The sequence below is a fragment of the Tympanuchus pallidicinctus genome, unplaced genomic scaffold, assembly GCF_026119805.1.
Source record: "Tympanuchus pallidicinctus isolate F22 unplaced genomic scaffold, pur_lepc_1.0 scaffold16, whole genome shotgun sequence".
Taxonomy (NCBI): Eukaryota; Metazoa; Chordata; class Aves; order Galliformes; family Phasianidae; genus Tympanuchus; species Tympanuchus pallidicinctus.
Window position 1 is genome coordinate 34,573,114 of NW_026294679.1, and position 27,078 is coordinate 34,600,191.

Here is a 27,078-nt window from a genome sequence, read left to right on the forward strand (position 1 = left end):
GATGTGGTGAGATGAGGAGCCTCATCTCACAGCTGAACGTTCCAGGCCAGCCTTCGAGGCTGACTAGAATGATGGTTGTGCGTTGTGAGGGAAACGTCCTTGCAGGCTGGACACGGACCCTTGGTCAGGGAGCAAGCGCGGGTTGGAGAGGGCCTGCACTGGGCACGCTGGGGGAGGGACAAGACAGGCCGCACAGGAGCTTCACCCAGGTGACAGGCGGAGCTTCCCTCCCTGGCATCATCCCTAAACTACCCACAAGTACCCACCCCAAGCCTACCCAAATACTCACAAACAGACCCTCAGCAGCCACGGCAGGGCCTTCAACTCTTGGCTCGTGACACCAGAGCACGCTGAGAGACAGCTCGAGCCCTCAGCTCTCTCTCGCCTCCATCTTGCAGAGTCACCCCCTCCTCCGCCAGACATGTCGTGCTACAGCCCGTGCCAGACAGCCGCCTGCGGCCCAGCCCCGCTTGCCAACAGCTGCAACGAGCCGTGTGTTCTTCGTTGTGCCGACTCCAGCGTTGCGATCCAGCCCCCACCGGTCGTGGTGACGCTGCCGGGCCCAATCCTCAGCTCCTTCCCTCAGAGCACAGCCGTGGGATCCACAGCGTCCGCTGCCGTGGGGAGCTCTCTCAGCGCCGGCAGTGTGCCCATCGGCGCTGGGGGCTCCCTGGGCCTGGGGGGCTTTGGGTGGTCAGGGCTGGGCCGTGGGCTCTGTGGGACTCTGGGACGTGGCAATCTCTTCTGCTAAAGCCCGTGGATCACCTGCCTGTGCATGAGCACCACGGGCCTTGAAGGCAGCCCTGGAGCCAGCCCTGAGGGCATGGCCACGGTCTGCAGAGGAGCCGAGTTCCCACCAACTTCTCCTCCTCATCGCCCGCCCTCTTTCCCCTGCTGACTATCCCTGGTCTTCTGCTATCACTGAGCTTTACTGAGAATGTCCAAAGGGCATTGCTGAAACTCTCAGCTGTCGCTTGTTCTTCTCCTTTTCTCATTAAAGGCATTGAGCATCAGCTTTGGAAACGAGTCTCCTTTCATTCTTCCTCCTTCCCCAACCCCCGACAGCCCAGTGCGCAACAGACTTCGTCCCCTTGCAAAACTCTGCGGGACTCTGCAGTGCTGGGCTTTGATAGTGCAGTGCAGTCCACTCCTCGCAAGGGAGATGAGATCATTTCATGCTGAGAGCTCTCTGGGAAGGACAATCGTTGCTCACTGGCACCACTCAGGAGCCACGCAGCAAAGTGTGAAGGGAGAGCGCATGTTCTGTGGAATGTTCCTGGGCTGCTTCAACTGCTGCAGGGACGTGAGAACCTCCTGGGTTAGTAAGAACCGATGCTGGCTCAGGCGACTTTGGGAGGAAACGTTTTTCTAACAAGCCAGAAAGTCAGCTCAAGGACTACCGCCCATTCACAAGGCAGCCAGCTTTCCAACTCCTTCCCCACAAGGGCCCCAGCCAGCTGTCCCGTGACACACACGGAAAGCCGGGAGGCGTGAAGCAGGCTATCTCCCGCACTCCGTTTTGGGAGGGAGAAAGACACTGAGTCCGTTTACCGTCTCCTTCACAAAGAGGAGAATTGGTCCAAGGAAGAAACGCCTGAGCTTGACAGAGCTACTTGGAAAGGAGCAAATTCTCTTTCGCGGGGGAAGCCGAGTAACGTCGTGATCCATCTCTTCCCAGGACAATCACAAGCCTATGGGTTGAGAAGGCAAGAGCAAGGCTGGAACAGGAACGGTGCCTGGGAGAGACGCGCATGAAAGTGCTTCTGGTCCCAGCCCCACGGCCTGTGGATTGCTTCGTTTTGTCTTTTTTTGTTGATGTTGATTGTTTGTTTGTCGGTTTTGCGTGTCTGTGTGTGCGTGTGTTGCGCCGGAGAAAAATTAACCAAGCAGAGCAGAAAGAGTAGCAGAAGTAACACGGAGTAGCAGAACTGTGGAGGTTGGAAGGAACCTGTTGAGACTTGCCAAGTCCGAGCCACCTGCTGAAGCAAGATCCACTTGAGCTGGTCGGTGGGGACGTAGTGCAGTCAGGTTTCAGTATCTCAGAGGATGACAACTCCACAGCTTCTCGGGGCCATCCTTTCCATTCTTTGTCCACCCTCACTGCGAAACAGTGGGTTTTGGTGTTGAGATGGACGTCCGCAACTATCGCTGGGCCGCAGCGACACCACTCCATTTCATTCAGGGGCCAACTTCAATGCCTGGCTACAAATGCACGTGTCAGGAGAAATAAGCAGGGGGGAACGGGAATTTTTAGCCCACGCTCAGGACTACGAGATCGTAGGCCTCAGCGAGACGTGGTGGGATGGCTTTCATGACCGGAGTGCAGACACAGGCAGGGAAGCACAGGAGGCAAGGGAGCCCTCTGCGTTACAGGACGGCTTGACTGGATGCAACTTAGTTGTCTTAGTGATGAAAGGGGCCAAGCGTCGCTGCGCAGGAGTCAGGCAAAAGACCAACGTGGCAGAAATTGTGACAGGACTATGTGATCGACCGCCCAACTGGCACAAAGAAGCAGACGGAAGAGTCTACCCAATGAACATAAGGAGAGAGAACAAACGTACTACTGACGGTAAAAGAATGTCAGATAAAGGTCAGGCTGGACGGGGCTCTGAGCACCCGATCGAGCTTTGGATGTCCCTGTTGATTGCAGTGGACTTGGACTAGGTGACCCTTAAAAAGGTCCCTTCCAACTCACGTGATTCTATGACTCTCTGATGAGTTACACGCTTTCCGTCTGACTTTGGTACAAGGGAAGGTCACGGAGCACATTGTCTTGAGTGCCATCACACGGCACGTCGAGGACAACACAATGGTCACACCCAGTCAGCACACCTTTCTACGCACGGCAGCTCCTGCTTCACTAACCTGAGCTCCCTCCAGCTATCCTAGAAGGCCAGCAGGGTGGGCGAGGAAAAGGCTGTGGAGGTTGTTTAGCCGGACTTCAGCAAAGCGTTGGGTACTGATACAGGGGGAAGACTTGCTTGGAAGGAGAGCAACCCACCATGGCAACAGAAGTCAACTACTCTCAAACCACCTCCCTGCCTAAACATTCTGAGGGAGACAGGAGTACGGGCATCAGGGCCCGTTGCTGCCGTCCTCCTTTGACTGTTCTTTCACCAAGAGGAGCATGAGAGCATTTCAAGGCACTGCCAAGTGGTCGGGCAAGATGCCAATGGCTGTGACAACACGGTGCAAAAAGCTGCATTTCTGCAGGAACGAGGACGTGAGGTTGTGCCGAGAGCCCTTAGCATGTCTCAGTTCTTTTCCCTCAGTATCCCTGACGCCAACGTGTGGAAGGATGACTGAGAGTGAGGTGGAGCAGAAGCTCCTAACAGTGGCTCAGCACCTCCTGGTCAGTCGCAGGTGGCCTGCTAGGGCCACCTTGCAATTACAAGGCACTACCTGCGCCTCTCTGTCCCCTGCCAAGAGAGAGGAAGCCAGGTTCTCTGGGTGCACGGCTGGAAAAACAAGCAACTAGGGAAAGGGCCACAGGCCGATGTGGCCTGGCAAGGGAATGCTGAAGCAGACCCACTTGGTGGTGGCCCACTTCCAGGCATGACTCAGCAGCCTCCCTCCCTCCTTCATCACGGCCTCCTGGTGCTCCAGCCTCTCCCCAGGCGTGAAATGAGTAAATCCAGTTTGGTAAGGCACAGCCCGTGCCCTGCCCACAGAAAACACTCTGACCTTGCCCGAATAAAGGAAACAGCTGGAAGCCTTTGCAGGTCAGGAAAGCGTGTGCGTCATCACGGCCGGGGGGAGCAGCGACTCGCCATGGAGCGGCCTGACCCACCCCAGCTACGCTCTCGATGTCTCCCTCCCTGCATACGCGCCATGAAGTTTCTCTCCAGATCACTAGGGGCCTGGGCTGAACATCACCTTCCACCCTCGGCCGGGCAGCTGAGTCTCCTGCAGACGCTTGCCTGTGCTCTGAGCTCCTCCGTAGCCTGCCGGCACCGCTCTTGCTCAGGGTCAGGCCCAGCCCATCACTGCGTCTTGCACTTGCTTGTGCGTTCCCTTCTGCAGTGCTCCACGCGCAAAGTCCTACCAAGCGGGGGCCACGCCCTTCGGGAAGGGGAGGACGTGTACCGCACCTGCGCACGGCCTGATTCTTCTGCAAGTCTTCACCAGCACTGGCAACGAGACCTCTCACGAGCATCGGCCTGAGGAAGAAACAGAACTGCTATCAAGCAGATCGCTTCAGCCTTACGCAGCGTGACAAGGGAGCTAAGCATTTCAGGTGAAGGAGGAATGTCTTTCATCTACCAGCAGAGCTTGGGAAGCCAAAATTACCCTTTCTGAAGGCGCTCTGTGTTTTTGCCACTTCAGCTCCCTCGGGGCCATCAGGCTCAGTATAAATAGGTGCCTCGTTTCCCAGCTACTCTATTCCCTGCTTGGGCCTTGCTCTCCTCTGTGAAGCCAGTAAGTCCGCGTTCGCTTTGCCTTCTGTCTGCTCGTGGTCAGAACGCCTCCCAAGGAGGGGGCTGTGTGCATTTTTCCTGCCTTGTCCTCCGCAAGCGGTCTGGGACTGTCAACCATGCCTGTCTGTATTTGGGGAAGGGAACTGGGGAGCGTGGCTTTTTCACCTGAAGCGGGGCGTTGGAGGGTTCCTTTGAAAGCCGTTTCAGGCCCTGGCTGTGCGGCCAGAAATTTCTAACCAGAGCCTCGGCCAGCCTCTTCTTCCACCATCCTTCAGGCAGCGATGCACCTTTTGCCTTAGTAGCACGGCTTGGAATTTCCTCAGGAGAGCTAGTCCCACCAGAGACGTCTTAGCACTTGGTGGCGTCTGTCTTCAGTAGCCTTGTCGCGCTTTGCCCGCACTTGTCTCCTTCTGAAAGAAGCAGGGGGAGTGAGGGGGACAGAAGGGCGGAGCTGTCAGAGGAGAAGGAGAGCTCTTTTTAGAGGGAAAAGCTGTTGAGGGAACAAGCTGAGGTCTTCCTCTGGAAGAACAAGTAACCACCAGCAGGGAAGAAGGGCTCCCGAGCAGGACCTCCACAGATTGATGCTGAGAGTGATGCTTTTCTGTTGTACCGTAGAACATCTTTCTTTCCCCGACTGAGGCAATAGCAGCAAGGATAAACTCATCCCCCCTGAAAGAGTTGGCATCCTCTTCGTCATACCTACCTCAGGATGTGGTGAGATGAGGAGCCTCATCTCACAGCTGAACGTTCCAGGCCAGCCTTCGAGGCTGACTAGAATGATGGTTGTGCGTTGTGAGGGAAACGTCCTTGCAGGCTGGACACGGACCCTTGGTCAGGGAGCAAGCGCGGGTTGGAGAGGGCCTGCACTGGGCACGCTGGGGGAGGGACAAGACAGGCCGCACAGGAGCTTCACCCAGGTGACAGGCGGAGCTTCCCTCCCTGGCATCATCCCTAAACTACCCACAAGTACCCACCCCAAGCCTACCCAAATACTCACAAACAGACCCTCAGCAGCCACGGCAGGGCCTTCAACTCTTGGCTCGTGACACCAGAGCACGCTGAGAGACAGCTCGAGCCCTCAGCTCTCTCTCGCCTCCATCTTGCAGAGTCACCCCCTCCTCCGCCAGACATGTCGTGCTACAGCCCGTGCCAGACAGCCGCCTGCGGCCCAGCCCCGCTTGCCAACAGCTGCAACGAGCCGTGTGTTCTTCGTTGTGCCGACTCCAGCGTTGCGATCCAGCCCCCACCGGTCGTGGTGACGCTGCCGGGCCCAATCCTCAGCTCCTTCCCTCAGAGCACAGCCGTGGGATCCACAGCGTCCGCTGCCGTGGGGAGCTCTCTCAGCGCCGGCAGTGTGCCCATCGGCGCTGGGGGCTCCCTGGGCCTGGGGGGCTTTGGGTGGTCAGGGCTGGGCCGTGGGCTCTGTGGGACTCTGGGACGTGGCAATCTCTTCTGCTAAAGCCCGTGGATCACCTGCCTGTGCATGAGCACCACGGGCCTTGAAGGCAGCCCTGGAGCCAGCCCTGAGGGCATGGCCACGGTCTGCAGAGGAGCCGAGTTCCCACCAACTTCTCCTCCTCATCGCCCGCCCTCTTTCCCCTGCTGACTATCCCTGGTCTTCTGCTATCACTGAGCTTTACTGAGAATGTCCAAAGGGCATTGCTGAAACTCTCAGCTGTCGCTTGTTCTTCTCCTTTTCTCATTAAAGGCATTGAGCATCAGCTTTGGAAACGAGTCTCCTTTCATTCTTCCTCCTTCCCCAACCCCCGACAGCCCAGTGCGCAACAGACTTCGTCCCCTTGCAAAACTCTGCGGGACTCTGCAGTGCTGGGCTTTGATAGTGCAGTGCAGTCCACTCCTCGCAAGGGAGATGAGATCATTTCATGCTGAGAGCTCTCTGGGAAGGACAATCGTTGCTCACTGGCACCACTCAGGAGCCACGCAGCAAAGTGTGAAGGGAGAGCGCATGTTCTGTGGAATGTTCCTGGGCTGCTTCAACTGCTGCAGGGACGTGAGAACCTCCTGGGTTAGTAAGAACCGATGCTGGCTCAGGCGACTTTGGGAGGAAACGTTTTTCTAACAAGCCAGAAAGTCAGCTCAAGGACTACCGCCCATTCACAAGGCAGCCAGCTTTCCAACTCCTTCCCCACAAGGGCCCCAGCCAGCTGTCCCGTGACACACACGGAAAGCCGGGAGGCGTGAAGCAGGCTATCTCCCGCACTCCGTTTTGGGAGGGAGAAAGACACTGAGTCCGTTTACCGTCTCCTTCACAAAGAGGAGAATTGGTCCAAGGAAGAAACGCCTGAGCTTGACAGAGCTACTTGGAAAGGAGCAAATTCTCTTTCGCGGGGGAAGCCGAGTAACGTCGTGATCCATCTCTTCCCAGGACAATCACAAGCCTATGGGTTGAGAAGGCAAGAGCAAGGCTGGAACAGGAACGGTGCCTGGGAGAGACGCGCATGAAAGTGCTTCTGGTCCCAGCCCCACGGCCTGTGGATTGCTTCGTTTTGTCTTTTTTTGTTGATGTTGATTGTTTGTTTGTCGGTTTTGCGTGTCTGTGTGTGCGTGCGTTGCGCCGGAGAAAAATTAACCAAGCAGAGCAGAAAGAGTAGCAGAAGTAACACGGAGTAGCAGAACTGTGGAGGTTGGAAGGAACCTGTTGAGACTTGCCAGTCCGAGCCACCTGCTGAAGCAAGATCCACTTGAGCTGGTCGGTGGGGACGTAGTGCAGTCAGGTTTCAGTATCTCAGAGGATGACAACTCCACAGCTTCTCGGGGCCATCCTTTCCATTCTTTGTCCACCCTCACTGCGAAACAGTGGGTTTTGGTGTTGAGATGGACGTCCGCAACTATCGCTGGGCCGCAGCGACACCACTCCATTTCATTCAGGGGCCAACTTCAATGCCTCGCTACAAATGCACGTGTCAGGAGAAATAAGCAGGGGGGAACGGGAATTTTTAGCCCACGCTCAGGACTACGAGATCGTAGGCCTCAGCGAGACGTGGTGGGATGGCTTTCATGACCGGAGTGCAGACACAGGCAGGGAAGCACAGGAGGCAAGGGAGCCCTCTGCGTTACAGGACGGCTTGACTGGATGCAACTTAGTTGTCTTAGTGATGAAAGGGGCCAAGCGTCGCTGCGCAGGAGTCAGGCAAAAGACCAACGTGGCAGAAATTGTGACAGGACTATGTGATCGACCGCCCAACTGGCACAAAGAAGCAGACGGAAGAGTCTACCCAATGAACATAAGGAGAGAGAACAAACGTACTACTGACGGTAAAAGAATGTCAGATAAAGGTCAGGCTGGACGGGGCTCTGAGCACCCGATCGAGCTTTGGATGTCCCTGTTGATTGCAGTGGACTTGGACTAGGTGACCCTTAAAAAGGTCCCTTCCAACTCACGTGATTCTATGACTCTCTGATGAGTTACACGCTTTCCGTCTGACTTTGGTACAAGGGAAGGTCACGGAGCACATTGTCTTGAGTGCCATCACACGGCACGTCGAGGACAACACAATGGTCACACCCAGTCAGCACACCTTTCTACGCACGGCAGCTCCTGCTTCACTAACCTGAGCTCCCTCCAGCTATCCTAGAAGGCCAGCAGGGTGGGCGAGGAAAAGGCTGTGGAGGTTGTTTAGCCGGACTTCAGCAAAGCATTGGGTACTGATACAGGGGGAAGACTTGCTTGGAAGGAGAGCAACCCACCATGGCAACAGAAGTCAACTACTCTCAAACCACCTCCCTGCCTAAACATTCTGAGGGAGACAGGAGTACGGGCATCAGGGCCCGTTGCTGCCGTCCTCCTTTGACTGTTCTTTCACCAAGAGGAGCATGAGAGCATTTCAAGGCACTGCCAAGTGGTCGGGCAAGATGCCAATGGCTGTGACAACACGGTGCAAAAAGCTGCATTTCTGCAGGAACGAGGACGTGAGGTTGTGCCGAGAGCCCTTAGCATGTCTCAGTTCTTTTCCCTCAGTATCCCTGACGCCAACGTGTGGAAGGATGACTGAGAGTGAGGTGGAGCAGAAGCTCCTAACAGTGGCTCAGCACCTCCTGGTCAGTCGCAGGTGGCCTGCTAGGGCCACCTTGCAATTACAAGGCACTACCTGCGCCTCTCTGTCCCCTGCCAAGAGAGAGGAAGCCAGGTTCTCTGGGTGCACGGCTGGAAAAACAAGCAACTAGGGAAAGGGCCACAGGCCGATGTGGCCTGGCAAGGGAATGCTGAAGCAGACCCACTTGGTGGTGGCCCACTTCCAGGCATGACTCAGCAGCCTCCCTCCCTCCTTCATCACGGCCTCCTGGTGCTCCAGCCTCTCCCCAGGCGTGAAATGAGTAAATCCAGTTTGGTAAGGCACAGCCCGTGCCCTGCCCACAGAAAACACTCTGACCTTGCCCGAATAAAGGAAACAGCTGGAAGCCTTTGCAGGTCAGGAAAGCGTGTGCGTCATCACGGCCGGGGGGAGCAGCGACTCGCCATGGAGCGGCCTGACCCACCCCAGCTACGCTCTCGATGTCTCCCTCCCTGCATACGCGCCATGAAGTTTCTCTCCAGATCACTAGGGGCCTGGGCTGAACATCACCTTCCACCCTCGGCCGGGCAGCTGAGTCTCCTGCAGACGCTTGCCTGTGCTCTGAGCTCCTCCGTAGCCTGCCGGCACCGCTCTTGCTCAGGGTCAGGCCCAGCCCATCACTGCGTCTTGCACTTGCTTGTGCGTTCCCTTCTGCAGTGCTCCACGCGCAAAGTCCTACCAAGCGGGGGCCACGCCCTTCGGGAAGGGGAGGACGTGTACCGCACCTGCGCACGGCCTGATTCTTCTGCAAGTCTTCACCAGCACTGGCAACGAGACCTCTCACGAGCATCGGCCTGAGGAAGAAACAGAACTGCTATCAAGCAGATCGCTTCAGCCTTACGCAGCGTGACAAGGGAGCTAAGCATTTCAGGTGAAGGAGGAATGTCTTTCATCTACCAGCAGAGCTTGGGAAGCCAAAATTACCCTTTCTGAAGGCGCTCTGTGTTTTTGCCACTTCAGCTCCCTCGGGGCCATCAGGCTCAGTATAAATAGGTGCCTCGTTTCCCAGCTACTCTATTCCCTGCTTGGGCCTTGCTCTCCTCTGTGAAGCCAGTAAGTCCGCGTTCGCTTTGCCTTCTGTCTGCTCGTGGTCAGAACGCCTCCCAAGGAGGGGGCTGTGTGCATTTTTCCTGCCTTGTCCTCCGCAAGCGGTCTGGGACTGTCAACCATGCCTGTCTGTATTTGGGGAAGGGAACTGGGGAGCGTGGCTTTTTCACCTGAAGCGGGGCGTTGGAGGGTTCCTTTGAAAGCCGTTTCAGGCCCTGGCTGTGCGGCCAGAAATTTCTAACCAGAGCCTCGGCCAGCCTCTTCTTCCACCATCCTTCAGGCAGCGATGCACCTTTTGCCTTAGTAGCACGGCTTGGAATTTCCTCAGGAGAGCTAGTCCCACCAGAGACGTCTTAGCACTTGGTGGCGTCTGTCTTCAGTAGCCTTGTCGCGCTTTGCCCGCACTTGTCTCCTTCTGAAAGAAGCAGGGGGAGTGAGGGGGACAGAAGGGCGGAGCTGTCAGAGGAGAAGGAGAGCTCTTTTTAGAGGGAAAAGCTGTTGAGGGAACAAGCTGAGGTCTTCCTCTGGAAGAACAAGTAACCACCAGCAGGGAAGAAGGGCTCCCGAGCAGGACCTCCACAGATTGATGCTGAGAGTGATGCTTTTCTGTTGTACCGTAGAACATCTTTCTTTCCCCGACTGAGGCAATAGCAGCAAGGATAAACTCATCCCCCCTGAAAGAGTTGGCATCCTCTTCGTCATACCTACCTCAGGATGTGGTGAGATGAGGAGCCTCATCTCACAGCTGAACGTTCCAGGCCAGCCTTCGAGGCTGACTAGAATGATGGTTGTGCGTTGTGAGGGAAACGTCCTTGCAGGCTGGACACGGACCCTTGGTCAGGGAGCAAGCGCGGGTTGGAGAGGGCCTGCACTGGGCACGCTGGGGGAGGGACAAGACAGGCCGCACAGGAGCTTCACCCAGGTGACAGGCGGAGCTTCCCTCCCTGGCATCATCCCTAAACTACCCACAAGTACCCACCCCAAGCCTACCCAAATACTCACAAACAGACCCTCAGCAGCCACGGCAGGGCCTTCAACTCTTGGCTCGTGACACCAGAGCACGCTGAGAGACAGCTCGAGCCCTCAGCTCTCTCTCGCCTCCATCTTGCAGAGTCACCCCCTCCTCCGCCAGACATGTCGTGCTACAGCCCGTGCCAGACAGCCGCCTGCGGCCCAGCCCCGCTTGCCAACAGCTGCAACGAGCCGTGTGTTCTTCGTTGTGCCGACTCCAGCGTTGCGATCCAGCCCCCACCGGTCGTGGTGACGCTGCCGGGCCCAATCCTCAGCTCCTTCCCTCAGAGCACAGCCGTGGGATCCACAGCGTCCGCTGCCGTGGGGAGCTCTCTCAGCGCCGGCAGTGTGCCCATCGGCGCTGGGGGCTCCCTGGGCCTGGGGGGCTTTGGGTGGTCAGGGCTGGGCCGTGGGCTCTGTGGGACTCTGGGACGTGGCAATCTCTTCTGCTAAAGCCCGTGGATCACCTGCCTGTGCATGAGCACCACGGGCCTTGAAGGCAGCCCTGGAGCCAGCCCTGAGGGCATGGCCACGGTCTGCAGAGGAGCCGAGTTCCCACCAACTTCTCCTCCTCATCGCCCGCCCTCTTTCCCCTGCTGACTATCCCTGGTCTTCTGCTATCACTGAGCTTTACTGAGAATGTCCAAAGGGCATTGCTGAAACTCTCAGCTGTCGCTTGTTCTTCTCCTTTTCTCATTAAAGGCATTGAGCATCAGCTTTGGAAACGAGTCTCCTTTCATTCTTCCTCCTTCCCCAACCCCCGACAGCCCAGTGCGCAACAGACTTCGTCCCCTTGCAAAACTCTGCGGGACTCTGCAGTGCTGGGCTTTGATAGTGCAGTGCAGTCCACTCCTCGCAAGGGAGATGAGATCATTTCATGCTGAGAGCTCTCTGGGAAGGACAATCGTTGCTCACTGGCACCACTCAGGAGCCACGCAGCAAAGTGTGAAGGGAGAGCGCATGTTCTGTGGAATGTTCCTGGGCTGCTTCAACTGCTGCAGGGACGTGAGAACCTCCTGGGTTAGTAAGAACCGATGCTGGCTCAGGCGACTTTGGGAGGAAACGTTTTTCTAACAAGCCAGAAAGTCAGCTCAAGGACTACCGCCCATTCACAAGGCAGCCAGCTTTCCAACTCCTTCCCCACAAGGGCCCCAGCCAGCTGTCCCGTGACACACACGGAAAGCCGGGAGGCGTGAAGCAGGCTATCTCCCGCACTCCGTTTTGGGAGGGAGAAAGACACTGAGTCCGTTTACCGTCTCCTTCACAAAGAGGAGAATTGGTCCAAGGAAGAAACGCCTGAGCTTGACAGAGCTACTTGGAAAGGAGCAAATTCTCTTTCGCGGGGGAAGCCGAGTAACGTCGTGATCCATCTCTTCCCAGGACAATCACAAGCCTATGGGTTGAGAAGGCAAGAGCAAGGCTGGAACAGGAACGGTGCCTGGGAGAGACGCGCATGAAAGTGCTTCTGGTCCCAGCCCCACGGCCTGTGGATTGCTTCGTTTTGTCTTTTTTTGTTGATGTTGATTGTTTGTTTGTCGGTTTTGCGTGTCTGTGTGTGCGTGCGTTGCGCCGGAGAAAAATTAACCAAGCAGAGCAGAAAGAGTAGCAGAAGTAACACGGAGTAGCAGAACTGTGGAGGTTGGAAGGAACCTGTTGAGACTTGCCAAGTCCGAGCCACCTGCTGAAGCAAGATCCACTTGAGCTGGTCGGTGGGGACGTAGTGCAGTCAGGTTTCAGTATCTCAGAGGATGACAACTCCACAGCTTCTCGGGGCCATCCTTTCCATTCTTTGTCCACCCTCACTGCGAAACAGTGGGTTTTGGTGTTGAGATGGACGTCCGCAACTATCGCTGGGCCGCAGCGACACCACTCCATTTCATTCAGGGGCCAACTTCAATGCCTCGCTACAAATGCACGTGTCAGGAGAAATAAGCAGGGGGGAACGGGAATTTTTAGCCCACGCTCAGGACTACGAGATCGTAGGCCTCAGCGAGACGTGGTGGGATGGCTTTCATGACCGGAGTGCAGACACAGGCAGGGAAGCACAGGAGGCAAGGGAGCCCTCTGCGTTACAGGACGGCTTGACTGGATGCAACTTAGTTGTCTTAGTGATGAAAGGGGCCAAGCGTCGCTGCGCAGGAGTCAGGCAAAAGACCAACGTGGCAGAAATTGTGACAGGACTATGTGATCGACCGCCCAACTGGCACAAAGAAGCAGACGGAAGAGTCTACCCAATGAACATAAGGAGAGAGAACAAACGTACTACTGACGGTAAAAGAATGTCAGATAAAGGTCAGGCTGGACGGGGCTCTGAGCACCCGATCGAGCTTTGGATGTCCCTGTTGATTGCAGTGGACTTGGACTAGGTGACCCTTAAAAAGGTCCCTTCCAACTCACGTGATTCTATGACTCTCTGATGAGTTACACGCTTTCCGTCTGACTTTGGTACAAGGGAAGGTCACGGAGCACATTGTCTTGAGTGCCATCACACGGCACGTCGAGGACAACACAATGGTCACACCCAGTCAGCACACCTTTCTACGCACGGCAGCTCCTGCTTCACTAACCTGAGCTCCCTCCAGCTATCCTAGAAGGCCAGCAGGGTGGGCGAGGAAAAGGCTGTGGAGGTTGTTTAGCCGGACTTCAGCAAAGCATTGGGTACTGATACAGGGGGAAGACTTGCTTGGAAGGAGAGCAACCCACCATGGCAACAGAAGTCAACTACTCTCAAACCACCTCCCTGCCTAAACATTCTGAGGGAGACAGGAGTACGGGCATCAGGGCCCGTTGCTGCCGTCCTCCTTTGACTGTTCTTTCACCAAGAGGAGCATGAGAGCATTTCAAGGCACTGCCAAGTGGTCGGGCAAGATGCCAATGGCTGTGACAACACGGTGCAAAAAGCTGCATTTCTGCAGGAACGAGGACGTGAGGTTGTGCCGAGAGCCCTTAGCATGTCTCAGTTCTTTTCCCTCAGTATCCCTGACGCCAACGTGTGGAAGGATGACTGAGAGTGAGGTGGAGCAGAAGCTCCTAACAGTGGCTCAGCACCTCCTGGTCAGTCGCAGGTGGCCTGCTAGGGCCACCTTGCAATTACAAGGCACTACCTGCGCCTCTCTGTCCCCTGCCAAGAGAGAGGAAGCCAGGTTCTCTGGGTGCACGGCTGGAAAAACAAGCAACTAGGGAAAGGGCCACAGGCCGATGTGGCCTGGCAAGGGAATGCTGAAGCAGACCCACTTGGTGGTGGCCCACTTCCAGGCATGACTCAGCAGCCTCCCTCCCTCCTTCATCACGGCCTCCTGGTGCTCCAGCCTCTCCCCAGGCGTGAAATGAGTAAATCCAGTTTGGTAAGGCACAGCCCGTGCCCTGCCCACAGAAAACACTCTGACCTTGCCCGAATAAAGGAAACAGCTGGAAGCCTTTGCAGGTCAGGAAAGCGTGTGCGTCATCACGGCCGGGGGGAGCAGCGACTCGCCATGGAGCGGCCTGACCCACCCCAGCTACGCTCTCGATGTCTCCCTCCCTGCATACGCGCCATGAAGTTTCTCTCCAGATCACTAGGGGCCTGGGCTGAACATCACCTTCCACCCTCGGCCGGGCAGCTGAGTCTCCTGCAGACGCTTGCCTGTGCTCTGAGCTCCTCCGTAGCCTGCCGGCACCGCTCTTGCTCAGGGTCAGGCCCAGCCCATCACTGCGTCTTGCACTTGCTTGTGCGTTCCCTTCTGCAGTGCTCCACGCGCAAAGTCCTACCAAGCGGGGGCCACGCCCTTCGGGAAGGGGAGGACGTGTACCGCACCTGCGCACGGCCTGATTCTTCTGCAAGTCTTCACCAGCACTGGCAACGAGACCTCTCACGAGCATCGGCCTGAGGAAGAAACAGAACTGCTATCAAGCAGATCGCTTCAGCCTTACGCAGCGTGACAAGGGAGCTAAGCATTTCAGGTGAAGGAGGAATGTCTTTCATCTACCAGCAGAGCTTGGGAAGCCAAAATTACCCTTTCTGAAGGCGCTCTGTGTTTTTGCCACTTCAGCTCCCTCGGGGCCATCAGGCTCAGTATAAATAGGTGCCTCGTTTCCCAGCTACTCTATTCCCTGCTTGGGCCTTGCTCTCCTCTGTGAAGCCAGTAAGTCCGCGTTCGCTTTGCCTTCTGTCTGCTCGTGGTCAGAACGCCTCCCAAGGAGGGGGCTGTGTGCATTTTTCCTGCCTTGTCCTCCGCAAGCGGTCTGGGACTGTCAACCATGCCTGTCTGTATTTGGGGAAGGGAACTGGGGAGCGTGGCTTTTTCACCTGAAGCGGGGCGTTGGAGGGTTCCTTTGAAAGCCGTTTCAGGCCCTGGCTGTGCGGCCAGAAATTTCTAACCAGAGCCTCGGCCAGCCTCTTCTTCCACCATCCTTCAGGCAGCGATGCACCTTTTGCCTTAGTAGCACGGCTTGGAATTTCCTCAGGAGAGCTAGTCCCACCAGAGACGTCTTAGCACTTGGTGGCGTCTGTCTTCAGTAGCCTTGTCGCGCTTTGCCCGCACTTGTCTCCTTCTGAAAGAAGCAGGGGGAGTGAGGGGGACAGAAGGGCGGAGCTGTCAGAGGAGAAGGAGAGCTCTTTTTAGAGGGAAAAGCTGTTGAGGGAACAAGCTGAGGTCTTCCTCTGGAAGAACAAGTAACCACCAGCAGGGAAGAAGGGCTCCCGAGCAGGACCTCCACAGATTGATGCTGAGAGTGATGCTTTTCTGTTGTACCGTAGAACATCTTTCTTTCCCCGACTGAGGCAATAGCAGCAAGGATAAACTCATCCCCCCTGAAAGAGTTGGCATCCTCTTCGTCATACCTACCTCAGGATGTGGTGAGATGAGGAGCCTCATCTCACAGCTGAACGTTCCAGGCCAGCCTTCGAGGCTGACTAGAATGATGGTTGTGCGTTGTGAGGGAAACGTCCTTGCAGGCTGGACACGGACCCTTGGTCAGGGAGCAAGCGCGGGTTGGAGAGGGCCTGCACTGGGCACGCTGGGGGAGGGACAAGACAGGCCGCACAGGAGCTTCACCCAGGTGACAGGCGGAGCTTCCCTCCCTGGCATCATCCCTAAACTACCCACAAGTACCCACCCCAAGCCTACCCAAATACTCACAAACAGACCCTCAGCAGCCACGGCAGGGCCTTCAACTCTTGGCTCGTGACACCAGAGCACGCTGAGAGACAGCTCGAGCCCTCAGCTCTCTCTCGCCTCCATCTTGCAGAGTCACCCCCTCCTCCGCCAGACATGTCGTGCTACAGCCCGTGCCAGACAGCCGCCTGCGGCCCAGCCCCGCTTGCCAACAGCTGCAACGAGCCGTGTGTTCTTCGTTGTGCCGACTCCAGCGTTGCGATCCAGCCCCCACCGGTCGTGGTGACGCTGCCGGGCCCAATCCTCAGCTCCTTCCCTCAGAGCACAGCCGTGGGATCCACAGCGTCCGCTGCCGTGGGGAGCTCTCTCAGCGCCGGCAGTGTGCCCATCGGCGCTGGGGGCTCCCTGGGCCTGGGGGGCTTTGGGTGGTCAGGGCTGGGCCGTGGGCTCTGTGGGACTCTGGGACGTGGCAATCTCTTCTGCTAAAGCCCGTGGATCACCTGCCTGTGCATGAGCACCACGGGCCTTGAAGGCAGCCCTGGAGCCAGCCCTGAGGGCATGGCCACGGTCTGCAGAGGAGCCGAGTTCCCACCAACTTCTCCTCCTCATCGCCCGCCCTCTTTCCCCTGCTGACTATCCCTGGTCTTCTGCTATCACTGAGCTTTACTGAGAATGTCCAAAGGGCATTGCTGAAACTCTCAGCTGTCGCTTGTTCTTCTCCTTTTCTCATTAAAGGCATTGAGCATCAGCTTTGGAAACGAGTCTCCTTTCATTCTTCCTCCTTCCCCAACCCCCGACAGCCCAGTGCGCAACAGACTTCGTCCCCTTGCAAAACTCTGCGGGACTCTGCAGTGCTGGGCTTTGATAGTGCAGTGCAGTCCACTCCTCGCAAGGGAGATGAGATCATTTCATGCTGAGAGCTCTCTGGGAAGGACAATCGTTGCTCACTGGCACCACTCAGGAGCCACGCAGCAAAGTGTGAAGGGAGAGCGCATGTTCTGTGGAATGTTCCTGGGCTGCTTCAACTGCTGCAGGGACGTGAGAACCTCCTGGGTTAGTAAGAACCGATGCTGGCTCAGGCGACTTTGGGAGGAAACGTTTTTCTAACAAGCCAGAAAGTCAGCTCAAGGACTACCGCCCATTCACAAGGCAGCCAGCTTTCCAACTCCTTCCCCACAAGGGCCCCAGCCAGCTGTCCCGTGACACACACGGAAAGCCGGGAGGCGTGAAGCAGGCTATCTCCCGCACTCCGTTTTGGGAGGGAGAAAGACACTGAGTCCGTTTACCGTCTCCTTCACAAAGAGGAGAATTGGTCCAAGGAAGAAACGCCTGAGCTTGACAGAGCTACTTGGAAAGGAGCAAATTCTCTTTCGCGGGGGAAGCCGAGTAACGTCGTGATCCATCTCTTCCCAGGACAATCACAAGCCTATGGGTTGAGAAGGCAAGAGCAAGGCTGGAACAGGAACGGTGCCTGGGAGAGACGCGCATGAAAGTGCTTCTGGTCCCAGCCCCACGGCCTGTGGATTGCTTCGTTTTGTCTTTTTTTGTTGATGTTGATTGTTTGTTTGTCGGTTTTGCGTGTCTGTGTGTGCGTGTGTTGCGCCGGAGAAAAATTAACCAAGCAGAGCAGAAAGAGTAGCAGAAGTAACACGGAGTAGCAGAACTGTGGAGGTTGGAAGGAACCTGTTGAGACTTGCCAAGTCCGAGCCACCTGCTGAAGCAAGATCCACTTGAGCTGGTCGGTGGGGACGTAGTGCAGTCAGGTTTCAGTATCTCAGAGGATGACAACTCCACAGCTTCTCGGGGCCATCCTTTCCATTCTTTGTCCACCCTCACTGCGAAACAGTGGGTTTTGGTGTTGAGATGGACGTCCGCAACTATCGCTGGGCCGCAGCGACACCACTCCATTTCATTCAGGGGCCAACTTCAATGCCTCGCTACAAATGCACGTGTCAGGAGAAATAAGCAGGGGGGAACGGGAATTTTTAGCCCACGCTCAGGACTACGAGATCGTAGGCCTCAGCGAGACGTGGTGGGATGGCTTTCATGACCGGAGTGCAGACACAGGCAGGGAAGCACAGGAGGCAAGGGAGCCCTCTGCGTTACAGGACGGCTTGACTGGATGCAACTTAGTTGTCTTAGTGATGAAAGGGGCCAAGCGTCGCTGCGCAGGAGTCAGGCAAAAGACCAACGTGGCAGAAATTGTGACAGGACTATGTGATCGACCGCCCAACTGGCACAAAGAAGCAGACGGAAGAGTCTACCCAATGAACATAAGGAGAGAGAACAAACGTACTACTGACGGTAAAAGAATGTCAGATAAAGGTCAGGCTGGACGGGGCTCTGAGCACCCGATCGAGCTTTGGATGTCCCTGTTGATTGCAGTGGACTTGGACTAGGTGACCCTTAAAAAGGTCCCTTCCAACTCACGTGATTCTATGACTCTCTGATGAGTTACACGCTTTCCGTCTGACTTTGGTACAAGGGAAGGTCACGGAGCACATTGTCTTGAGTGCCATCACACGGCACGTCGAGGACAACACAATGGTCACACCCAGTCAGCACACCTTTCTACGCACGGCAGCTCCTGCTTCACTAACCTGAGCTCCCTCCAGCTATCCTAGAAGGCCAGCAGGGTGGGCGAGGAAAAGGCTGTGGAGGTTGTTTAGCCGGACTTCAGCAAAGCATTGGGTACTGATACAGGGGGAAGACTTGCTTGGAAGGAGAGCAACCCACCATGGCAACAGAAGTCAACTACTCTCAAACCACCTCCCTGCCTAAACATTCTGAGGGAGACAGGAGTACGGGCATCAGGGCCCGTTGCTGCCGTCCTCCTTTGACTGTTCTTTCACCAAGAGGAGCATGAGAGCATTTCAAGGCACTGCCAAGTGGTCGGGCAAGATGCCAATGGCTGTGACAACACGGTGCAAAAAGCTGCATTTCTGCAGGAACGAGGACGTGAGGTTGTGCCGAGAGCCCTTAGCATGTCTCAGTTCTTTTCCCTCAGTATCCCTGACGCCAACGTGTGGAAGGATGACTGAGAGTGAGGTGGAGCAGAAGCTCCTAACAGTGGCTCAGCACCTCCTGGTCAGTCGCAGGTGGCCTGCTAGGGCCACCTTGCAATTACAAGGCACTACCTGCGCCTCTCTGTCCCCTGCCAAGAGAGAGGAAGCCAGGTTCTCTGGGTGCACGGCTGGAAAAACAAGCAACTAGGGAAAGGGCCACAGGCCGATGTGGCCTGGCAAGGGAATGCTGAAGCAGACCCACTTGGTGGTGGCCCACTTCCAGGCATGACTCAGCAGCCTCCCTCCCTCCTTCATCACGGCCTCCTGGTGCTCCAGCCTCTCCCCAGGCGTGAAATGAGTAAATCCAGTTTGGTAAGGCACAGCCCGTGCCCTGCCCACAGAAAACACTCTGACCTTGCCCGAATAAAGGAAACAGCTGGAAGCCTTTGCAGGTCAGGAAAGCGTGTGCGTCATCACGGCCGGGGGGAGCAGCGACTCGCCATGGAGCGGCCTGACCCACCCCAGCTACGCTCTCGATGTCTCCCTCCCTGCATACGCGCCATGAAGTTTCTCTCCAGATCACTAGGGGCCTGGGCTGAACATCACCTTCCACCCTCGGCCGGGCAGCTGAGTCTCCTGCAGACGCTTGCCTGTGCTCTGAGCTCCTCCGTAGCCTGCCGGCACCGCTCTTGCTCAGGGTCAGGCCCAGCCCATCACTGCGTCTTGCACTTGCTTGTGCGTTCCCTTCTGCAGTGCTCCACGCGCAAAGTCCTACCAAGCGGGGGCCACGCCCTTCGGGAAGGGGAGGACGTGTACCGCACCTGCGCACGGCCTGATTCTTCTGCAAGTCTTCACCAGCACTGGCAACGAGACCTCTCACGAGCATCGGCCTGAGGAAGAAACAGAACTGCTATCAAGCAGATCGCTTCAGCCTTACGCAGCGTGACAAGGGAGCTAAGCATTTCAGGTGAAGGAGGAATGTCTTTCATCTACCAGCAGAGCTTGGGAAGCCAAAATTACCCTTTCTGAAGGCGCTCTGTGTTTTTGCCACTTCAGCTCCCTCGGGGCCATCAGGCTCAGTATAAATAGGTGCCTCGTTTCCCAGCTACTCTATTCCCTGCTTGGGCCTTGCTCTCCTCTGTGAAGCCAGTAAGTCCGCGTTCGCTTTGCCTTCTGTCTGCTCGTGGTCAGAACGCCTCCCAAGGAGGGGGCTGTGTGCATTTTTCCTGCCTTGTCCTCCGCAAGCGGTCTGGGACTGTCAACCATGCCTGTCTGTATTTGGGGAAGGGAACTGGGGAGCGTGGCTTTTTCACCTGAAGCGGGGCGTTGGAGGGTTCCTTTGAAAGCCGTTTCAGGCCCTGGCTGTGCGGCCAGAAATTTCTAACCAGAGCCTCGGCCAGCCTCTTCTTCCACCATCCTTCAGGCAGCGATGCACCTTTTGCCTTAGTAGCACGGCTTGGAATTTCCTCAGGAGAGCTAGTCCCACCAGAGACGTCTTAGCACTTGGTGGCGTCTGTCTTCAGTAGCCTTGTCGCGCTTTGCCCGCACTTGTCTCCTTCTGAAAGAAGCAGGGGGAGTGAGGGGGACAGAAGGGCGGAGCTGTCAGAGGAGAAGGAGAGCTCTTTTTAGAGGGAAAAGCTGTTGAGGGAACAAGCTGAGGTCTTCCTCTGGAAGAACAAGTAACCACCAGCAGGGAAGAAGGGCTCCCGAGCAGGACCTCCACAGATTGATGCTGAGAGTGATGCTTTTCTGTTGTACCGTAGAACATCTTTCTTTCCCCGACTGAGGCAATAGCAGCAAGGATAAACTCATCCCCCCTGAAAGAGTTGGCATCCTCTTCGTCATACCTACCTCAGGATGTGGTGAGATGAGGAGCCTCATCTCACAGCTGAACGTTCCAGGCCAGCCTTCGAGGCTGACTAGAATGATGGTTGTGCGTTGTGAGGGAAACGTCCTTGCAGGCTGGACACGGACCCTTGGTCAGGGAGCAAGCGCGGGTTGGAGAGGGCCTGCACTGGGCACGCTGGGGGAGGGACAAGACAGGCCGCACAGGAGCTTCACCCAGGTGACAGGCGGAGCTTCCCTCCCTGGCATCATCCCTAAACTACCCACAAGTACCCACCCCAAGCCTACCCAAATACTCACAAACAGACCCTCAGCAGCCACGGCAGGGCCTTCAACTCTTGGCTCGTGACACCAGAGCACGCTGAGAGACAGCTCGAGCCCTCAGCTCTCTCTCGCCTCCATCTTGCAGAGTCACCCCCTCCTCCGCCAGACATGTCGTGCTACAGCCCGTGCCAGACAGCCGCCTGCGGCCCAGCCCCGCTTGCCAACAGCTGCAACGAGCCGTGTGTTCTTCGTTGTGCCGACTCCAGCGTTGCGATCCAGCCCCCACCGGTCGTGGTGACGCTGCCGGGCCCAATCCTCAGCTCCTTCCCTCAGAGCACAGCCGTGGGATCCACAGCGTCCGCTGCCGTGGGGAGCTCTCTCAGCGCCGGCAGTGTGCCCATCGGCGCTGGGGGCTCCCTGGGCCTGGGGGGCTTTGGGTGGTCAGGGCTGGGCCGTGGGCTCTGTGGGACTCTGGGACGTGGCAATCTCTTCTGCTAAAGCCCGTGGATCACCTGCCTGTGCATGAGCACCACGGGCCTTGAAGGCAGCCCTGGAGCCAGCCCTGAGGGCATGGCCACGGTCTGCAGAGGAGCCGAGTTCCCACCAACTTCTCCTCCTCATCGCCCGCCCTCTTTCCCCTGCTGACTATCCCTGGTCTTCTGCTATCACTGAGCTTTACTGAGAATGTCCAAAGGGCATTGCTGAAACTCTCAGCTGTCGCTTGTTCTTCTCCTTTTCTCATTAAAGGCATTGAGCATCAGCTTTGGAAACGAGTCTCCTTTCATTCTTCCTCCTTCCCCAACCCCCGACAGCCCAGTGCGCAACAGACTTCGTCCCCTTGCAAAACTCTGCGGGACTCTGCAGTGCTGGGCTTTGATAGTGCAGTGCAGTCCACTCCTCGCAAGGGAGATGAGATCATTTCATGCTGAGAGCTCTCTGGGAAGGACAATCGTTGCTCACTGGCACCACTCAGGAGCCACGCAGCAAAGTGTGAAGGGAGAGCGCATGTTCTGTGGAATGTTCCTGGGCTGCTTCAACTGCTGCAGGGACGTGAGAACCTCCTGGGTTAGTAAGAACCGATGCTGGCTCAGGCGACTTTGGGAGGAAACGTTTTTCTAACAAGCCAGAAAGTCAGCTCAAGGACTACCGCCCATTCACAAGGCAGCCAGCTTTCCAACTCCTTCCCCACAAGGGCCCCAGCCAGCTGTCCCGTGACACACACGGAAAGCCGGGAGGCGTGAAGCAGGCTATCTCCCGCACTCCGTTTTGGGAGGGAGAAAGACACTGAGTCCGTTTACCGTCTCCTTCACAAAGAGGAGAATTGGTCCAAGGAAGAAACGCCTGAGCTTGACAGAGCTACTTGGAAAGGAGCAAATTCTCTTTCGCGGGGGAAGCCGAGTAACGTCGTGATCCATCTCTTCCCAGGACAATCACAAGCCTATGGGTTGAGAAGGCAAGAGCAAGGCTGGAACAGGAACGGTGCCTGGGAGAGACGCGCATGAAAGTGCTTCTGGTCCCAGCCCCACGGCCTGTGGATTGCTTCGTTTTGTCTTTTTTTGTTGATGTTGATTGTTTGTTTGTCGGTTTTGCGTGTCTGTGTGTGCGTGTGTTGCGCCGGAGAAAAATTAACCAAGCAGAGCAGAAAGAGTAGCAGAAGTAACACGGAGTAGCAGAACTGTGGAGGTTGGAAGGAACCTGTTGAGACTTGCCAAGTCCGAGCCACCTGCTGAAGCAAGATCCACTTGAGCTGGTCGGTGGGGACGTAGTGCAGTCAGGTTTCAGTATCTCAGAGGATGACAACTCCACAGCTTCTCGGGGCCATCCTTTCCATTCTTTGTCCACCCTCACTGCGAAACAGTGGGTTTTGGTGTTGAGATGGACGTCCGCAACTATCGCTGGGCCGCAGCGACACCACTCCATTTCATTCAGGGGCCAACTTCAATGCCTGGCTACAAATGCACGTGTCAGGAGAAATAAGCAGGGGGGAACGGGAATTTTTAGCCCACGCTCAGGACTACGAGATCGTAGGCCTCAGCGAGACGTGGTGGGATGGCTTTCATGACCGGAGTGCAGACACAGGCAGGGAAGCACAGGAGGCAAGGGAGCCCTCTGCGTTACAGGACGGCTTGACTGGATGCAACTTAGTTGTCTTAGTGATGAAAGGGGCCAAGCGTCGCTGCGCAGGAGTCAGGCAAAAGACCAACGTGGCAGAAATTGTGACAGGACTATGTGATCGACCGCCCAACTGGCACAAAGAAGCAGACGGAAGAGTCTACCCAATGAACATAAGGAGAGAGAACAAACGTACTACTGACGGTAAAAGAATGTCAGATAAAGGTCAGGCTGGACGGGGCTCTGAGCACCCGATCGAGCTTTGGATGTCCCTGTTGATTGCAGTGGACTTGGACTAGGTGACCCTTAAAAAGGTCCCTTCCAACTCACGTGATTCTATGACTCTCTGATGAGTTACACGCTTTCCGTCTGACTTTGGTACAAGGGAAGGTCACGGAGCACATTGTCTTGAGTGCCATCACACGGCACGTCGAGGACAACACAATGGTCACACCCAGTCAGCACACCTTTCTACGCACGGCAGCTCCTGCTTCACTAACCTGAGCTCCCTCCAGCTATCCTAGAAGGCCAGCAGGGTGGGCGAGGAAAAGGCTGTGGAGGTTGTTTAGCCGGACTTCAGCAAAGCATTGGGTACTGATACAGGGGGAAGACTTGCTTGGAAGGAGAGCAACCCACCATGGCAACAGAAGTCAACTACTCTCAAACCACCTCCCTGCCTAAACATTCTGAGGGAGACAGGAGTACGGGCATCAGGGCCCGTTGCTGCCGTCCTCCTTTGACTGTTCTTTCACCAAGAGGAGCATGAGAGCATTTCAAGGCACTGCCAAGTGGTCGGGCAAGATGCCAATGGCTGTGACAACACGGTGCAAAAAGCTGCATTTCTGCAGGAACGAGGACGTGAGGTTGTGCCGAGAGCCCTTAGCATGTCTCAGTTCTTTTCCCTCAGTATCCCTGACGCCAACGTGTGGAAGGATGACTGAGAGTGAGGTGGAGCAGAAGCTCCTAACAGTGGCTCAGCACCTCCTGGTCAGTCGCAGGTGGCCTGCTAGGGCCACCTTGCAATTACAAGGCACTACCTGCGCCTCTCTGTCCCCTGCCAAGAGAGAGGAAGCCAGGTTCTCTGGGTGCACGGCTGGAAAAACAAGCAACTAGGGAAAGGGCCACAGGCCGATGTGGCCTGGCAAGGGAATGCTGAAGCAGACCCACTTGGTGGTGGCCCACTTCCAGGCATGACTCAGCAGCCTCCCTCCCTCCTTCATCACGGCCTCCTGGTGCTCCAGCCTCTCCCCAGGCGTGAAATGAGTAAATCCAGTTTGGTAAGGCACAGCCCGTGCCCTGCCCACAGAAAACACTCTGACCTTGCCCGAATAAAGGAAACAGCTGGAAGCCTTTGCAGGTCAGGAAAGCGTGTGCGTCATCACGGCCGGGGGGAGCAGCGACTCGCCATGGAGCGGCCTGACCCACCCCAGCTACGCTCTCGATGTCTCCCTCCCTGCATACGCGCCATGAAGTTTCTCTCCAGATCACTAGGGGCCTGGGCTGAACATCACCTTCCACCCTCGGCCGGGCAGCTGAGTCTCCTGCAGACGCTTGCCTGTGCTCTGAGCTCCTCCGTAGCCTGCCGGCACCGCTCTTGCTCAGGGTCAGGCCCAGCCCATCACTGCGTCTTGCACTTGCTTGTGCGTTCCCTTCTGCAGTGCTCCACGCGCAAAGTCCTACCAAGCGGGGGCCACGCCCTTCGGGAAGGGGAGGACGTGTACCGCACCTGCGCACGGCCTGATTCTTCTGCAAGTCTTCACCAGCACTGGCAACGAGACCTCTCACGAGCATCGGCCTGAGGAAGAAACAGAACTGCTATCAAGCAGATCGCTTCAGCCTTACGCAGCGTGACAAGGGAGCTAAGCATTTCAGGTGAAGGAGGAATGTCTTTCATCTACCAGCAGAGCTTGGGAAGCCAAAATTACCCTTTCTGAAGGCGCTCTGTGTTTTTGCCACTTCAGCTCCCTCGGGGCCATCAGGCTCAGTATAAATAGGTGCCTCGTTTCCCAGCTACTCTATTCCCTGCTTGGGCCTTGCTCTCCTCTGTGAAGCCAGTAAGTCCGCGTTCGCTTTGCCTTCTGTCTGCTCGTGGTCAGAACGCCTCCCAAGGAGGGGGCTGTGTGCATTTTTCCTGCCTTGTCCTCCGCAAGCGGTCTGGGACTGTCAACCATGCCTGTCTGTATTTGGGGAAGGGAACTGGGGAGCGTGGCTTTTTCACCTGAAGCGGGGCGTTGGAGGGTTCCTTTGAAAGCCGTTTCAGGCCCTGGCTGTGCGGCCAGAAATTTCTAACCAGAGCCTCGGCCAGCCTCTTCTTCCACCATCCTTCAGGCAGCGATGCACCTTTTGCCTTAGTAGCACGGCTTGGAATTTCCTCAGGAGAGCTAGTCCCACCAGAGACGTCTTAGCACTTGGTGGCGTCTGTCTTCAGTAGCCTTGTCGCGCTTTGCCCGCACTTGTCTCCTTCTGAAAGAAGCAGGGGGAGTGAGGGGGACAGAAGGGCGGAGCTGTCAGAGGAGAAGGAGAGCTCTTTTTAGAGGGAAAAGCTGTTGAGGGAACAAGCTGAGGTCTTCCTCTGGAAGAACAAGTAACCACCAGCAGGGAAGAAGGGCTCCCGAGCAGGACCTCCACAGATTGATGCTGAGAGTGATGCTTTTCTGTTGTACCGTAGAACATCTTTCTTTCCCCGACTGAGGCAATAGCAGCAAGGATAAACTCATCCCCCCTGAAAGAGTTGGCATCCTCTTCGTCATACCTACCTCAGGATGTGGTGAGATGAGGAGCCTCATCTCACAGCTGAACGTTCCAGGCCAGCCTTCGAGGCTGACTAGAATGATGGTTGTGCGTTGTGAGGGAAACGTCCTTGCAGGCTGGACACGGACCCTTGGTCAGGGAGCAAGCGCGGGTTGGAGAGGGCCTGCACTGGGCACGCTGGGGGAGGGACAAGACAGGCCGCACAGGAGCTTCACCCAGGTGACAGGCGGAGCTTCCCTCCCTGGCATCATCCCTAAACTACCCACAAGTACCCACCCCAAGCCTACCCAAATACTCACAAACAGACCCTCAGCAGCCACGGCAGGGCCTTCAACTCTTGGCTCGTGACACCAGAGCACGCTGAGAGACAGCTCGAGCCCTCAGCTCTCTCTCGCCTCCATCTTGCAGAGTCACCCCCTCCTCCGCCAGACATGTCGTGCTACAGCCCGTGCCAGACAGCCGCCTGCGGCCCAGCCCCGCTTGCCAACAGCTGCAACGAGCCGTGTGTTCTTCGTTGTGCCGACTCCAGCGTTGCGATCCAGCCCCCACCGGTCGTGGTGACGCTGCCGGGCCCAATCCTCAGCTCCTTCCCTCAGAGCACAGCCGTGGGATCCACAGCGTCCGCTGCCGTGGGGAGCTCTCTCAGCGCCGGCAGTGTGCCCATCGGCGCTGGGGGCTCCCTGGGCCTGGGGGGCTTTGGGTGGTCAGGGCTGGGCCGTGGGCTCTGTGGGACTCTGGGACGTGGCAATCTCTTCTGCTAAAGCCCGTGGATCACCTGCCTGTGCATGAGCACCACGGGCCTTGAAGGCAGCCCTGGAGCCAGCCCTGAGGGCATGGCCACGGTCTGCAGAGGAGCCGAGTTCCCACCAACTTCTCCTCCTCATCGCCCGCCCTCTTTCCCCTGCTGACTATCCCTGGTCTTCTGCTATCACTGAGCTTTACTGAGAATGTCCAAAGGGCATTGCTGAAACTCTCAGCTGTCGCTTGTTCTTCTCCTTTTCTCATTAAAGGCATTGAGCATCAGCTTTGGAAACGAGTCTCCTTTCATTCTTCCTCCTTCCCCAACCCCCGACAGCCCAGTGCGCAACAGACTTCGTCCCCTTGCAAAACTCTGCGGGACTCTGCAGTGCTGGGCTTTGATAGTGCAGTGCAGTCCACTCCTCGCAAGGGAGATGAGATCATTTCATGCTGAGAGCTCTCTGGGAAGGACAATCGTTGCTCACTGGCACCACTCAGGAGCCACGCAGCAAAGTGTGAAGGGAGAGCGCATGTTCTGTGGAATGTTCCTGGGCTGCTTCAACTGCTGCAGGGACGTGAGAACCTCCTGGGTTAGTAAGAACCGATGCTGGCTCAGGCGACTTTGGGAGGAAACGTTTTTCTAACAAGCCAGAAAGTCAGCTCAAGGACTACCGCCCATTCACAAGGCAGCCAGCTTTCCAACTCCTTCCCCACAAGGGCC

General features: G+C 56.6%; 6 protein-coding genes across 6 annotated transcripts; all 6 read left to right on the forward strand.

The window, feature by feature from the left end:
* Positions 1–313: 313 nt before the first annotated feature.
* LOC128078062 (beta-keratin-related protein) lies at positions 314–1,013 on the forward strand. The gene has a single exon (XM_052677898.1). The coding sequence runs from the start codon at positions 422–424 to the stop codon at positions 749–751; it is 330 nt and encodes a 109-aa protein (XP_052533858.1). The 5' UTR covers positions 314–421; the 3' UTR covers positions 752–1,013.
* A 4,425-nt stretch (positions 1,014–5,438) lies between these two features.
* On the forward strand, positions 5,439–6,139 carry LOC128078060 (beta-keratin-related protein). The gene has a single exon (XM_052677896.1). The coding sequence runs from the start codon at positions 5,548–5,550 to the stop codon at positions 5,875–5,877; it is 330 nt and encodes a 109-aa protein (XP_052533856.1). The 5' UTR covers positions 5,439–5,547; the 3' UTR covers positions 5,878–6,139.
* Positions 6,140–10,563: 4,424 nt separating this feature from the next.
* Positions 10,564–11,264, forward strand: LOC128078058 (beta-keratin-related protein). The gene has a single exon (XM_052677893.1). The coding sequence runs from the start codon at positions 10,673–10,675 to the stop codon at positions 11,000–11,002; it is 330 nt and encodes a 109-aa protein (XP_052533853.1). The 5' UTR covers positions 10,564–10,672; the 3' UTR covers positions 11,003–11,264.
* Positions 11,265–15,689: 4,425 nt separating this feature from the next.
* Positions 15,690–16,390, forward strand: LOC128078057 (beta-keratin-related protein). The gene has a single exon (XM_052677892.1). It carries the CDS (start codon positions 15,799–15,801, stop codon positions 16,126–16,128), a length of 330 nt encoding a protein of 109 aa, XP_052533852.1. The 5' UTR covers positions 15,690–15,798; the 3' UTR covers positions 16,129–16,390.
* Positions 16,391–20,815: 4,425 nt separating this feature from the next.
* Positions 20,816–21,516, forward strand: LOC128078059 (beta-keratin-related protein). The gene has a single exon (XM_052677894.1). It carries the CDS (start codon positions 20,925–20,927, stop codon positions 21,252–21,254), a length of 330 nt encoding a protein of 109 aa, XP_052533854.1. The 5' UTR covers positions 20,816–20,924; the 3' UTR covers positions 21,255–21,516.
* A 4,425-nt stretch (positions 21,517–25,941) lies between these two features.
* Positions 25,942–26,642, forward strand: LOC128078061 (beta-keratin-related protein). Its single transcript, XM_052677897.1, has one exon. It carries the CDS (start codon positions 26,051–26,053, stop codon positions 26,378–26,380), a length of 330 nt encoding a protein of 109 aa, XP_052533857.1. The 5' UTR covers positions 25,942–26,050; the 3' UTR covers positions 26,381–26,642.
* The last annotated feature ends 436 nt before the right edge of the window (positions 26,643–27,078 follow it).

Coding starts and splice junctions, on each gene's coding strand:
- LOC128078062 (XM_052677898.1), top strand. CDS start 422: ATGTCGTGCTACAGCCCGTGCCAGACAGCCGCCTGCGGCCCAGCCCCG.
- LOC128078060 (XM_052677896.1), top strand. CDS start 5,548: ATGTCGTGCTACAGCCCGTGCCAGACAGCCGCCTGCGGCCCAGCCCCG.
- LOC128078059 (XM_052677894.1), top strand. CDS start 20,925: ATGTCGTGCTACAGCCCGTGCCAGACAGCCGCCTGCGGCCCAGCCCCG.
- LOC128078058 (XM_052677893.1), top strand. CDS start 10,673: ATGTCGTGCTACAGCCCGTGCCAGACAGCCGCCTGCGGCCCAGCCCCG.
- LOC128078057 (XM_052677892.1), top strand. CDS start 15,799: ATGTCGTGCTACAGCCCGTGCCAGACAGCCGCCTGCGGCCCAGCCCCG.
- LOC128078061 (XM_052677897.1), top strand. CDS start 26,051: ATGTCGTGCTACAGCCCGTGCCAGACAGCCGCCTGCGGCCCAGCCCCG.